The 12,360-nt window shown below is 39.8% G+C and overlaps 1 protein-coding gene across 3 annotated transcripts in view; it reads left to right on the forward strand.

The window, feature by feature from the left end:
• LOC124864287 (histone deacetylase 5-like) overlaps positions 1-12,360 on the forward strand; it is a 137,173-nt gene that overhangs the window by 72,999 nt on the left and 51,814 nt on the right. For all 3 annotated transcript variants that reach the window (XR_007037281.1, XR_007037282.1, XM_047359012.1), the window contains exons 15-20: positions 7,858-7,991; positions 8,161-8,281; positions 8,483-8,532; positions 8,617-8,724; positions 8,804-8,859; positions 8,963-9,050. Coding sequence is in view for 1 of the 3 variants with exons in the window: in XM_047359012.1 (XP_047214968.1) it covers positions 7,858-7,991; positions 8,161-8,281; positions 8,483-8,532; positions 8,617-8,724; positions 8,804-8,859; positions 8,963-9,050 (557 nt within the window). In the remaining 2 variants the exon portion in view is untranslated. The remainder of the gene's footprint in view (positions 1-7,857; positions 7,992-8,160; positions 8,282-8,482; positions 8,533-8,616; positions 8,725-8,803; positions 8,860-8,962; positions 9,051-12,360) is intronic.

Raw genomic sequence — 12,360 nt, forward strand, 5'->3', positions numbered from 1 at the left:
TTTACTGACCATGGTATCACTGTGCTCAATTGGCCTGCCAACTCTCCTGACCTGAACCCCATAGAGAATCTGTGGGATATTGTGAAGAGAACGTTGAGAGACTCAAGACCCAACACTCTGGATGAGCTAAAGGCCGCTATCGAAGCATCCTGGGCCTCCATAAGACCTCAGCAGTGCCACAGGCTGATTGCCTCCATGCCACGCCGCATTGACGCAGTCATTTCTGCAAAAGGATTCCCGACCAAGTATTGAGTGCATAACTGTACATGATTATTTGAAGGTTGACGTTTTTTGTATTAAAAACACTTTTCTTTTATTGGTCGGATGAAATATGCTAATTTTGTGAGATAGGAATTTGGGGTTTTCATGAGCTGTATACCAAAATCATCCGTATTAAGACAATAAAAGACCTGAAATATTTCAGTTAGTGTGCAATGAATCTAAAATATATGAATGTTAAATTTTCATCATTACATTATGGAAAATAATTAACTTTATCACAATATGCTAATATTTTGAGAAGGACCTGTATATAGCGCCAATTCACAACACATGTCGTCTCAAGGTACTTCACAAAGTCAGGTACATACATTCCAATTATTCCTAACCTTGAACAGTGTAGTCAGATTCAGTTATTTATTCAAATTGGGTAAAAAGTTTTTCTATCTAAGGAAACTCAGCAGATTGCATCCAGTCAGTGACTTGCAGCATTCACTCCACCTGGATGAGCATGTAGAGACAGTGGAAAGTCACTGGCGTTGACTTTGCAGCAATCCCTCATACTGAGCATGCATGTAGCGACAGTGGAGAGGAAAAACTCCCTTTTAACAAGAAGAAACCTCCAGTAGAACCAGGCTCAGTGTGAGCGGCCATCTGCCACGACCGACTGGGGGTTTGAGAGAACAGAGCAGAGACACAAAAAGAACACAGAAGCACTGATCCAGGAGTCCTTTCTATGGGAAGGAGAAGTACATGTTAATGGATGTAGCTCCTTTAGTCGTTTTATCTAGAAAGAAAGAGCAGATAAACTCTGAGCCAGTTTTCAAGATTAGAGTCTGAAAGAAAGCACATAGAGTTAGTCACAGTAAACTCAGTCAGTAGCTATGTCTAGGAGAAAAGTAGGGTTAAACACTGAAAGACAGGGCTATGTGGATCATCGGAAGAAGGTGAGCATTAAGTTGTTGGCAGCAGAAGCTTGAACGATGCCCCCCTCCAGGACGGAGTCACGGGTAGACACAGAGTCATGCCAGGTGTAGCTTCTAGGAAGAGAAAAGAGAGATAACATAAAATTAAAAGCTGAAATAACAGCAAATAATGCATAAATGGAGAGTAGTGTGAGAATGTAGCGAAGATGGTGAAAGTGGTCATTATGTCCTCCAGCAGCCTAAGCCTATAACAGCATAACTACAGAGATAGCTCAGGATAACCTAAGCCACTCTAACTATAAACTTTATCAAAAAGGAAAGTTTTAAGCCTAGCCTTAAAAGTAGACAGGGTGTCTGCCTCACGGACTAAAACTGGGAGCTGATTCCACAGGAGAGGAGCCTGATAACTAAAGGATCTCCCTCCCATTCTACTTCTAGAGACTCTAGGAACCACCAGTAAACCTGCAATCTGAGAACGAAGTGCCCTGTTAGGAATATATGGAACAAGGAGCTCTCTGATGTATGATGGAGCTAGATCATTAAGGGCTTTATATGTGAGGAGGAGAATTTTAAACTCTATACTGGATTTAACAAGGAGCCAATGAAGGGAAGCTAAAATAGGAGAAATATGATCTCTCTTTTTAATTTTCATCAGAACTCTTGCTGCAGCATTTTGGATCAGCTGAAGGCTTTTAACTGCATTTTGTGGACATTCTGATAGTAAAGAAGGTGAAAAGAAAGAGAAAATGGAGAAAAAGTCATAATTGCCTGAATTTACTCTCGAACAACTTCCTATAACTCTGAAACTGTAATAAAGATGGATGTGATTCATGCATCGTATGATTCATAAAGTGCATTCAGGCACATTGCCCTCTAAGATTAATCACTGTTGTCTAGCTGTTGTCTAGCTGTACAACAGTACAAGCTGTTTAAGTACCCAACACAAAATGGCAGCCATGTAGTTGCCTCCTATGAAGATGGTCAAAGGGTTAGTGGTAGGGTCAGGTTTAGGCCATAGAAATGAATGAAAATAAATGGAAGTCAATGCAAAGTCCTCAAACAGGAAGTAATCCATGGATGGATGTGTGTGTCTGTGTGTCCGAGTGGGAGACAGATAGAGAATAGAGGCAGAAAGAGAGAGGATAACAGACAAACATATTTTAGAGTGGGAGATATAGTGAGATATAAAGGAAGTAGTGAGGAACGAATGCCAATCAACAACAACTGTCAATGTAACCCGACAGCTGCAGCATTTCTAAGGCTACATTCACACTGCAGGTCTAAATGCTCAAATCCGATTTTTTCGGGGAATCTAATTTTTTTGTATTGTCGTTCCCGTTAATTTGAAAATGTTGCGGCTCCAAACTGATCTGCATGCACATAGGAACAATAAGTACGTCATCAAGCGCAGCACAGCAGTAAACATGGGGAAATATGTGTTATGGTTTAAGTGTACAACAGAAGCCATTTTTTGTGTCAGCGGGTGATGTGTGGCACAACAAACTGTTTGGGTGCGGTGACACAGCCAACAATGGTGGGGCAGAAATGTTAACGACAAAACAGAGACTGAGTTTATTCAGAACTTTATCATGTCAATGGAAACTTTTAATCATATATGGCAGTGTCTATCCTCTCAACTCCACAAGCAGAAGTCTTGATGCAATCCAGTATATCAGAATGCAGCAGGGGCAGAACATCACATGCTCGGCAACCTCGATAGCATTTTAAAGTCCCCCGTCTGTTTTGCTAACTGCTACAGTTTCCTGCTGGGCAGCACAAAGATGTGATGAATGCGACAGAAAGTGATGTCCAAGCCACATCAAATGTGCTTTGGTCGTTCCCACTGCAGTCACATTACAAAAGATCAGATACGAGTTGGATTCAGGACCCATAGGAATGTGGCTCAAAGGGGACTTGAAAAAGTCAGATACGGGCCAGATCTGAGCGTTCCTACTTGTTTTAAAAAGCCAGACCTGATCACTTAACCCCAAAACAATCAGATTTGGGCCACATTTGCCTGCAGTGCGAACGGGTCTTTAGGCAGCACGTCACTATCGTCTCATCCTGGCCTTTTTAACACAGTGGTGCAGGGTCCTGAACTACTCCCCATAACTTGAAAACTGCAAGGGCTATCCATGTCATTCTTGGACAGTTTTTATGAGAACAGACAGGGGAACAATAATATCAGTCTTTTTATTTATTTATTATTATCGACACAACAGTAATTCAGTTCAGTTTCAATTCAGTTTATTTACAGGTCTTTCTCAAAATATTAGCATATTGTGATAAAGTTAATTATTTTCCATAATGTCATGATGAAAATTTAACATTCATATATTTTAGATTCATTGCACATTAACTGAAATATTTCAGGTCTTTTATTGTCTTAATTCAGATGATTTTGGCATACAGCTCATGAAAACCCAAAATTCCTATCTCACAAAATTAGCATATCATTAAAAGGGTCTCTAAACGAGCTATGAACCTAATCATCTGAATCAACGAGTTAACTCTAAATACCTGCAAAAGATTTCTGAGGCCTTTAAAACTCCCAGCCTGGTTCATCACTCAAAACCCCAATCATGGGTAAGACTGCCGACCTGACTGCTGTCCAGAAGGCCACTATTGACACCCTCAAGCAAGAGGGTAAGACAGAAAGAAATTTCTGAACGAATAGGCTGTTCCCAGAGTGCTGTATCAAGGCACCTCAGTGGGAAGTCTGTGGGAAGGAAAAAGTGTGGCAGAAAACGCTGCACAACGAGAAGAGGTGACCGGACCCTGAGGAAGATTGTGGAGAAGGGCCGATTCCAGACCTTGGGGGACCTGCGGAAGCAGTGGACTGAGTCTGGAGTAGAAACATCCAGAGCCACCGTGCACAGGCGTGTGCAGGAAATGGCCTACAGGTGCCGCATTCCCCAGGTCAAGCTACTTTTGAACCAGAAACAGCGGCAGAAGCGCCTGACCTGGGCTACAGAGAAGCAGCACTGGACTGTTGCTCAGTGGTCCAAAGTACTTTTTTCGGATGAAAGCAAATTCTGCATGTCATTCGGAAATCAAGGTGCCAGAGTCTGGAGGAAGACTGGGGAGAAGGAAATGCCAAAATGCCAGAAGTCCAGTGTCAAGTACCCACCGTCAGTGATGGTCTGGGGTGCCGTGTCAGCTGCTGGTGTTGGTCCACTGTGTTTTATCAAGGGCAGGGTCAACGCAGCTAGCTATCAGGAGATTTTGGAGCACTTCATGCTTCCATCTGCTGAAAAGCTTTATGGAGATGAAGATTTCATTTTTCAGCTCGACCTGGCACCTGCTCACAGTGCCAAAACCACTGGTAAATGATTTACTGACCATGGTATCACTGTGCTCAATTGGCCTGCCAACTCTCCTGACCTGAACCCCATAGAGAATCTGTGGGATATTGTGAAGAGAACGTTGAGAGACTCAAGACCCAACACTCTGGATGAGCTAAAGGCCGCTATCGAAGCATCCTGGGCCTCCATAAGACCTCAGCAGTGCCACAGGCTGATTGCCTCCATGCCACGCCGCATTGACGCAGTCATTTCTGCAAAAGGATTCCCGACCAAGTATTGAGTGCATAACTGTACATGATTATTTGAAGGTTGACGTTTTTTGTATTAAAAACACTTTTCTTTTATTGGTCGGATGAAATATGCTAATTTTGTGAGATAGGAATTTGGGGTTTTCATGAGCTGTATACCAAAATCATCCGTATTAAGACAATAAAAGACCTGAAATATTTCAGTTAGTGTGCAATGAATCTAAAATATATGAATGTTAAATTTTCATCATTACATTATGGAAAATAATTAACTTTATCACAATATGCTAATATTTTGAGAAGGACCTGTATATAGCGCCAATTCACAACACATGTCGTCTCAAGGTACTTCACAAAGTCAGGTACATACATTCCAATTATTCCTAACCTTGAACAGTGTAGTCAGATTCAGTTATTTATTCAAATTGGGTAAAACGTTTTTCTATCTAAGGAAACTCAGCAGATTGCATCCAGTCAGTGACTTGCAGCATTCACTCCACCTGGATGAGCATGTAGAGACAGTGGAAAGTCACTGGCGTTGACTTTGCAGCAATCCCTCATACTGAGCATGCATGTAGCGACAGTGGAGAGGAAAAACTCCCTTTTAACAAGAAGAAACCTCCAGCAGAACCAGGCTCAGTGTGAGCGGCCATCTGCCACGACCGACTGGGGGTTTGAGAGAACAGAGCAGAGACACAAAAAGAACACAGAAGCACTGATCCAGGAGTCCTTTCTATGGGAAGGAGAAGTAAATGTTAATGGATGTAGCTCCTTTAGTCGTTTTATCTAGAAAGTAAGAGCAGATAAACTCTGAGCCAGTTTTCAAGATTAGAGTCTGAAAGAGAGCACATAGAGTTAGTCACAGTAAACTCAGTCAGTAGCTATGTCTAGGAGAAAAGTAGGGTTAAACACTGAAAGACAGGACTATGTGTATCATCGGTAGAAGGTGAGCATTAAGTTGTTGGCAGCAGAAGCTTGAACGATGCCCCCCTCCAGGACGGAGTCACGGGTAGACACAGAGTCATGCCAGATGTAGCTTCTAGGAAGAGAAAAGAGAGATAACATAAAATTAAAAGCTGAAATAACAGCAAATAATGCATAAATGGAGAGTAGTGTGAGAATGTAGCGAAGATGGTGAAAGTGGTCATTATGTCCTCCAGCAGCCTAAGCCTATAACAGCATAACTACAGAGATAGCTCAGGATAACCTAAGCCACTCTAACTATAAACTTTATCAAAAAGGAAAGTTTTAAGCCTAGCCTTAAAAGTAGACAGGGTGTCTGCCTCACGGACTAAAACTGGGAGCTGATTCCACAGGAGAGGAGCCTGATAACTAAAGGATCTCCCTCCCATTCTACTTCTAGAGACTCTAGGAACCACCAGTAAACCTGCAGTCTGAGAACGAAGTGCCCTGTTAGGAATATATGGAACAAGGAGCTCTCTGATGTATGATGGAGCTAGATCATTAAGGGCTTTATATGTGAGGAGGAGAATTTTAAACTCTATACTGGATTTAACAAGGAGCCAATGAAGGGAAGCTAAAATAGGAGAAATATGATCTCTCTTTTTAATTTTCATCAGAACTCTTGCTGCAGCATTTTGGATCAGCTGAAGGCTTTTAACTGCATTTTGTGGACATCCTCATAGTAAAGAAGGTGAAAAGAAAGAAAAAATGGAGAAAAATTCATAATTGCCTGAATTTACTCTCGAACAACTTCCTATAACTGAAACTGTAATAAAGATGGATGTGATTCATGCATCGTATGATTCATAAAGTGCATTCAGGGCTCGATGAACAATCATTGAGATGTTTATGTGAATACAATAATCTGACTGGGAGGTGTGACCCTTTAAAAATGTGGATCATTTTGACCATTTCTAACCTGAGTGAACGACTGACATTTTACTGTGAAACAAACCTACTTCACGACAAAACGGTACAAGGTATCAAAAACATTTTTGGACTGCTGGTATCAGTGGCTATGGGTGAACAATCCTGGAGATTTTCATGTGACTACAGTAATCCGTCTAGGTGACTGTCTCATTTTAAGCTTCTTTAGGAAAGACAAATTTGATACTCTTTAACAAACCATTTTAGGACAAAACTGTAAAAGGTATAAAAGGAATGCTTTACAGCATTCACACAATAAAGAGTTCACAATCCACTAAGTTAGGTTTACATGAAAAGCCAGTCTTAGGAAAATGTGTATTTTTATGTACAAGGAAACTTTAAGGTGTTCTGATCATCAGTAATGCATTAAAATATTTTTTCCTACAGAACTGTGGCAAAAGAGTTTATAACTAATTCCTACATTAATTTAAAATGTCAAACATTTCAGGCAAATAATGTTACATGTTATATTCTGGTACTTGCAGTTATTCATCACATACCTACTAAATGCCTTAAACATTTAGTGGGAAATCCCAGAGTGCCGGGCAGAGATCAGGCCCCTGGCTTTTCAGAAGCTTGGGGCTTTCTACAAGCAATGGGCTAATGATTTGCCTCCTGTCACTCTTCCGTAAAGACCAGATTTGAGGAGTTTTCGACTAAAAGTTGTTCTGTCAACAGATTCTCCCACCTTAGTTGTGTTGTCTCTGTAGCTCCTCTAGAGTTACAATGGGCTTCTCTGATTAATGCTCTTCATTGCCCGCCTTTCAGTTTAGGTGGACAGTCATGTCTTTGTAGGTTTGTAGTTGTGCCACCCTCTTTTCATTTTCAGGTGATAGCTTGAAGAGTGCTTTGTGAGATTTCAAAGTTTCGGACACTATTTATAACCTAACCTTTTAAGCTTTTCCACAACTTTCTCCCTAATCTGTCTGCTGTGTTCCTCGGTCTTCAAGAATCTGTTTGTTTACAGATTTTCTCTAACAAACCTCTGAGGTCCAGGAAGAAAATCTAATTTGTGAAGACAATTGTTTTCTATGGATTTATTTATTTAGTTTTTTATAAATTCATTCATTCACATTACGTCCTGATTTGTGTTGGTCTGTCACCTAAAATCCCAGTAAATATACAAAGATTTTTGTTTGTAACATGACATGACAAACTTTGAAAATGTTAAAAGGGAGGCAATACCTATTTAGTTCACTGTGACAGTGCTTAGATTTACCATACATGATATGCACATTAATAGCAGTTACCTCCTTTGCCTTTCTGCAGGGTTGGTATATGATAGCCTAATGCTGAAACATCAGTGTGTGTGTGGCAATGCTCACATTCACCCCGAGCATGCTGGAAGGGTCCAAAGCATCTGGTCCAGACTGCAAGAGACTGGCTTACTGAACCGCTGTGAGGTACAGACCGAGTCATGCTTGAAAAAGTTTGGAAGCATAACCTTTGTACTGACAACAGATCTCACGTTGATTTGTAATGCATATGACAGGCTGTTTTATATATTACTTTCACCTAAATAAGTGTGTCATGTAAGCAAGCTTCTCTGTCTGTCGGCCTGTATGTGAGCAGAGGATTCGTGGGCGAAAAGCATCTCTAGATGAGATCCAGTCAGTCCATTCAGAGTTCCACACCCTGCTGTATGGAACTAGCCCACTCAATCGACACAAACTGGACCACAAGAAGCTTCTGGGTAATTGTCTATCTCAATTTTATGTGCACAGTTAAATAACTTACCTTACACAGTAATTTATATATTATATATATCTCATTTATATGATTTTAGTTCTAAGAAAGCTTAGGAGTTCTTTTGCCTCCATATTTGTGTCTGGTGACTTTTATTATAGAATTTATTCTCAGTAGTTTTTAGTGGATTGTTTGTGTTGTTTTTCAGGTCCTATCAGCCAGAACATGTATGCTGTTCTTCCCTGTGGAGGAATAGGGGTGAGATTCTCTCTGCATATGTGGTTATCTGGTTTCTGTCAGAGGTTTAGTCCTATAACCTAAGCTCTGTTATGTCGTCCGTAGGTGGACAGTGACACTGTGTGGAATGAGGTGCACTCGTCAGCAGCGGTTCGCATGGCAGTAGGCTCAGTTATTGAGCTGGCTTTTAAAGTGGCCGCAGGGGAGCTGAAGGTAATGCAAAAAAAATTTGCCCCAATATCAAGTACCATCTGACCTGCCCTTCACTCTTAAGTGTTTGTTTTTCTACTAGAATGGCTTTGCAGTTGTGCGTCCACCTGGTCACCATGCTGAGGAATCCACAGCCATGTCAGTACCTCCACTTCTTTATATTATAAAAGGACCTACATCTTGTATTAGTTCTATGTGTATAGGTTTTGACAGATCTGTGTGCTTGTTTGTGTGGACACAGGGGGTTTTGTTTCTTCAACTCAGTAGCCATCACGGCCAAGCTGTTGCAACAGAAGCTTGGAGTGGGAAATATTCTCATTGTGGATTGGGTGAGGAGCACAAATCAAATCACAAACAGCACAACTACAGACAATATTCTATTGCTTTACATTGATTTTAATTGATTTGACACTGAGTATATTTCATGTTTAAACTTCCCACATTATTCCAATTTACAAAGAACCTTATGCAAAAGCAGGCAAAAAATAAGTTAAATGTTTTGTTGTAAAAAAAAAAATGTAATAGTGACATGCTGAATACTCCACTAATACCTGGCAATGACATTTGTCACTAAAGTAAAAGGCATTAAACACATTTGGAAAAAAGGGTATTCATATTGACCACATTCAGAAGTGGTTTGAACACTTACAGTGGGGAGAACAAGTATTTGGTACATTGCCAATTTTGCAGGTTTTTCCACTTGCAAAGCACGTAGAAGTCTTTAATTTTTTATCATTGGTACAACTGTGAGTGACGGAATCTAAAACAAAACTTCAGAAAATCACATTGTGTGATTGTTTAAGATTTACTTAGCATTTTATTGCATGAAGTAAGTATTTGATACATCAGAAAACAAAACTTAATATTTGGTACAGAAACATTTGTTTGCAATTACAGATATCAGATGTTTCCTGTAGTTCTTGTTGAGGTTTGCACTCACTGCAGCAGGGATTTTGGACTCCATACAGATCTTTTCCAGATCCTTCAGGTTTCGGGTCTGTCACTGGGCAATGCGGAGTTTCAGCTCCCTCCAAAGGTTTTCTATTGGGTTCAGGTCTGGAGACTGGCTAGGCCACTCCAATGACCTCATTGGACCACATGACCTTCTCCCATTCCTCCTCTGGACAACCCAGATGGTCATTGGCTAACTTCAGAAGGGCCTGGACATGTGCTGGCTTGAGCAGCGGCATGTTGTGTGCACTGCAAGATTTTAATCCATGGTGGTTTAGTTTGTTATTAATGGTCTTCTGTGAGACTGTGGTCCCAACTCTCGTCAGGTCATTGACTAGGCCCTGCTGAGTAGTTGTGGGCTGATCCCTCACCTTCCTCATGATCATTGATGCCCCACGAGGTGAGAACTTGCATGGAGCCCCAGACCAAGGGAGATTCTATCAGCATATCTGCAGTAGGTTATCAATCTGAATGCAATTCGTCCTGAAACAGACAGAAGGACCACCTACAGACCTGACGGCACTTCCCTCAAGCAGCTGAGTTATCTAGGGATCTCTCAGTCTTAAAAAGATCTATTGTATAAGCAGCCTTTTTATAATCAGACACTGCAGCTGGGTAACCTAAAATAATAAAGTTCCTATCTGATGACATGCTGTTATGCAGTGTGAAGGTTTTAGATAACTTTTTCTTAAATGAAAAATTAATCACAACCTAGGATAATGTTGATCAGTAGATTACACGTTAGGATACATATGAGTGAGTTTTCTTGGTTTTTAGGTAATTTTACCTTTTTGCCATATCATACCTTTGCTGTATGTTTGATCAATTCATACCCTATGTTTTTGTGTATGAAAAGGAACCATCTTTCGTAATTATCATGTGTCAATTTGTACCCACATTGTGGGACGTTTCGTAACCGCTTTGACAGCCAACAATATAAAGCAATTTCATAATAATGCTCATACTTTACTGCAAAGGCATAGGATTTTATGACAATAAAATGATAGATAAACAATATCTATCACCAGAAAATCCCCCATAGTTATTGAAGAGTCATCAGTTTTTTACATTTCTTAAGAAATAAGTGGACCAAACAGGGTTTAGATCCACAATAAATGGAATTCAGGTATAGTACTATTAAACTATATGTGAGATTTAGGAATTTGTTTGACCATTTATCTCCATATTTAATTAAAATGTTCAACAGCAAGGGAAATTATATGATATTTTATGGTTTAAGTACATGGGTACATGGATATAGTTTATTTATGGGTACAAAATGGAAGTAGGAAGTAATGAAATGAGAATATGAATGTATGAAATGAGGCCAGGAGATGGTGAAAATTGAACCATAGCAATTTGGTGTGCGCTGTGGTATGTGTGGTCACATAACAATAACATGAGTTCTAAAACCACTATGTTCTATATTTACTAACGTAATTACACATCAGTCTGCGCATCGTGAAGGAGCAGAGCTGCTGGTGATCTGTAGGGGTTTTGACGGCATTGGAGCTCTTACAGCTAAAATCGTCTGAAAGATCTTTAAAATCAGGCTGATATGGCTGAAATAACTCCAGAAAATGCACCTTAGCTAAATCTCAAACAAGTTAATGTCTTTCAGAGTTCTTACCCATTTTTAAAAGTCTGGAAAATGCAAAATTATTTGTACCCTTTTTTATGCTTTAATAAGATGAATAATGTGGAGGAAAAATTGTTTTGATTATTCGCTTTTCAATTTTGTAATTGATAAAAATCAAAATATCTGAAAAATTTATGGGCAGTTTGCTTTGATATATATTTTGTTGACGTCCTTTATCTTTGATTTGCCACATCACAGTTTGTTTTTGTCCAACTCATTGATTGTTTAGGTTCTAGAATTACTAACAAAAATCCTGAAAATTAATACTCGTATTTTAATTTTTGTTAAATTAAAAATATAACTTTTCACATCTTTTTGGTACTTGTACTTGGACATTTTAGATCAGGATTGTTCACTGGACCTATGGTTCTTTAACTGGGTTTGGTCAATCAAAGCAATAATTCAATTAAATTCAATTCAGTTTTATTTATGTAGTGACAATTCACAACACATGTCATCTCAAGGCACTTCACAAAGAGTTTGGAATGGTGCGGTGTTGTTGGGGAGGTTAGATTAAACTACTGAGTGTTAGAGTTTGGCAATTTTAGAATGGGCTATGTGTAGGGGTACTAAGTAAAATAATAAACTGATAAAAAACTCCCTTTTAACAGGAAGAGACCTCCAGCAGAACCAGAACCAGGCTCAGTGTGAGCGGCCATCTGCCACGACCGACTGGGGGTTTGAGAGAACAGAGCAGAGAAGGAAAAAGAACACAGAAGCACTGATCCAGGAGTACTTTCTATGGAAAGGAAAAGTAAATGTTAATGGATGTAGCTCCTTTAGTCGTTTCACCTAGAAAGAAAGAACAGATAAACTCTGAGCCAGTTTTCAAGGTTAGAGTCTGAAAGAGAGCACATAGAGTTAGTTACAGTTAAGCTCAGTCAGTAGCTATGTCTAGGAGAGAGAAAACAGGACATGTCATTTAAATCCCATATTAAACAGGTGTCTAGAATTTCCTTCTTTCATCTCTGGAACATTGCCAAAATTAGAAATATCTTGTCCAGGAGTGACGCTGAAAAACTAGTCCATGCATTTGTTACTTCAAGGCT

Source organism: Girardinichthys multiradiatus, chromosome Y, assembly GCF_021462225.1.
Source record: "Girardinichthys multiradiatus isolate DD_20200921_A chromosome Y, DD_fGirMul_XY1, whole genome shotgun sequence".
Classification (NCBI taxonomy): Eukaryota; Metazoa; Chordata; class Actinopteri; order Cyprinodontiformes; family Goodeidae; genus Girardinichthys; species Girardinichthys multiradiatus.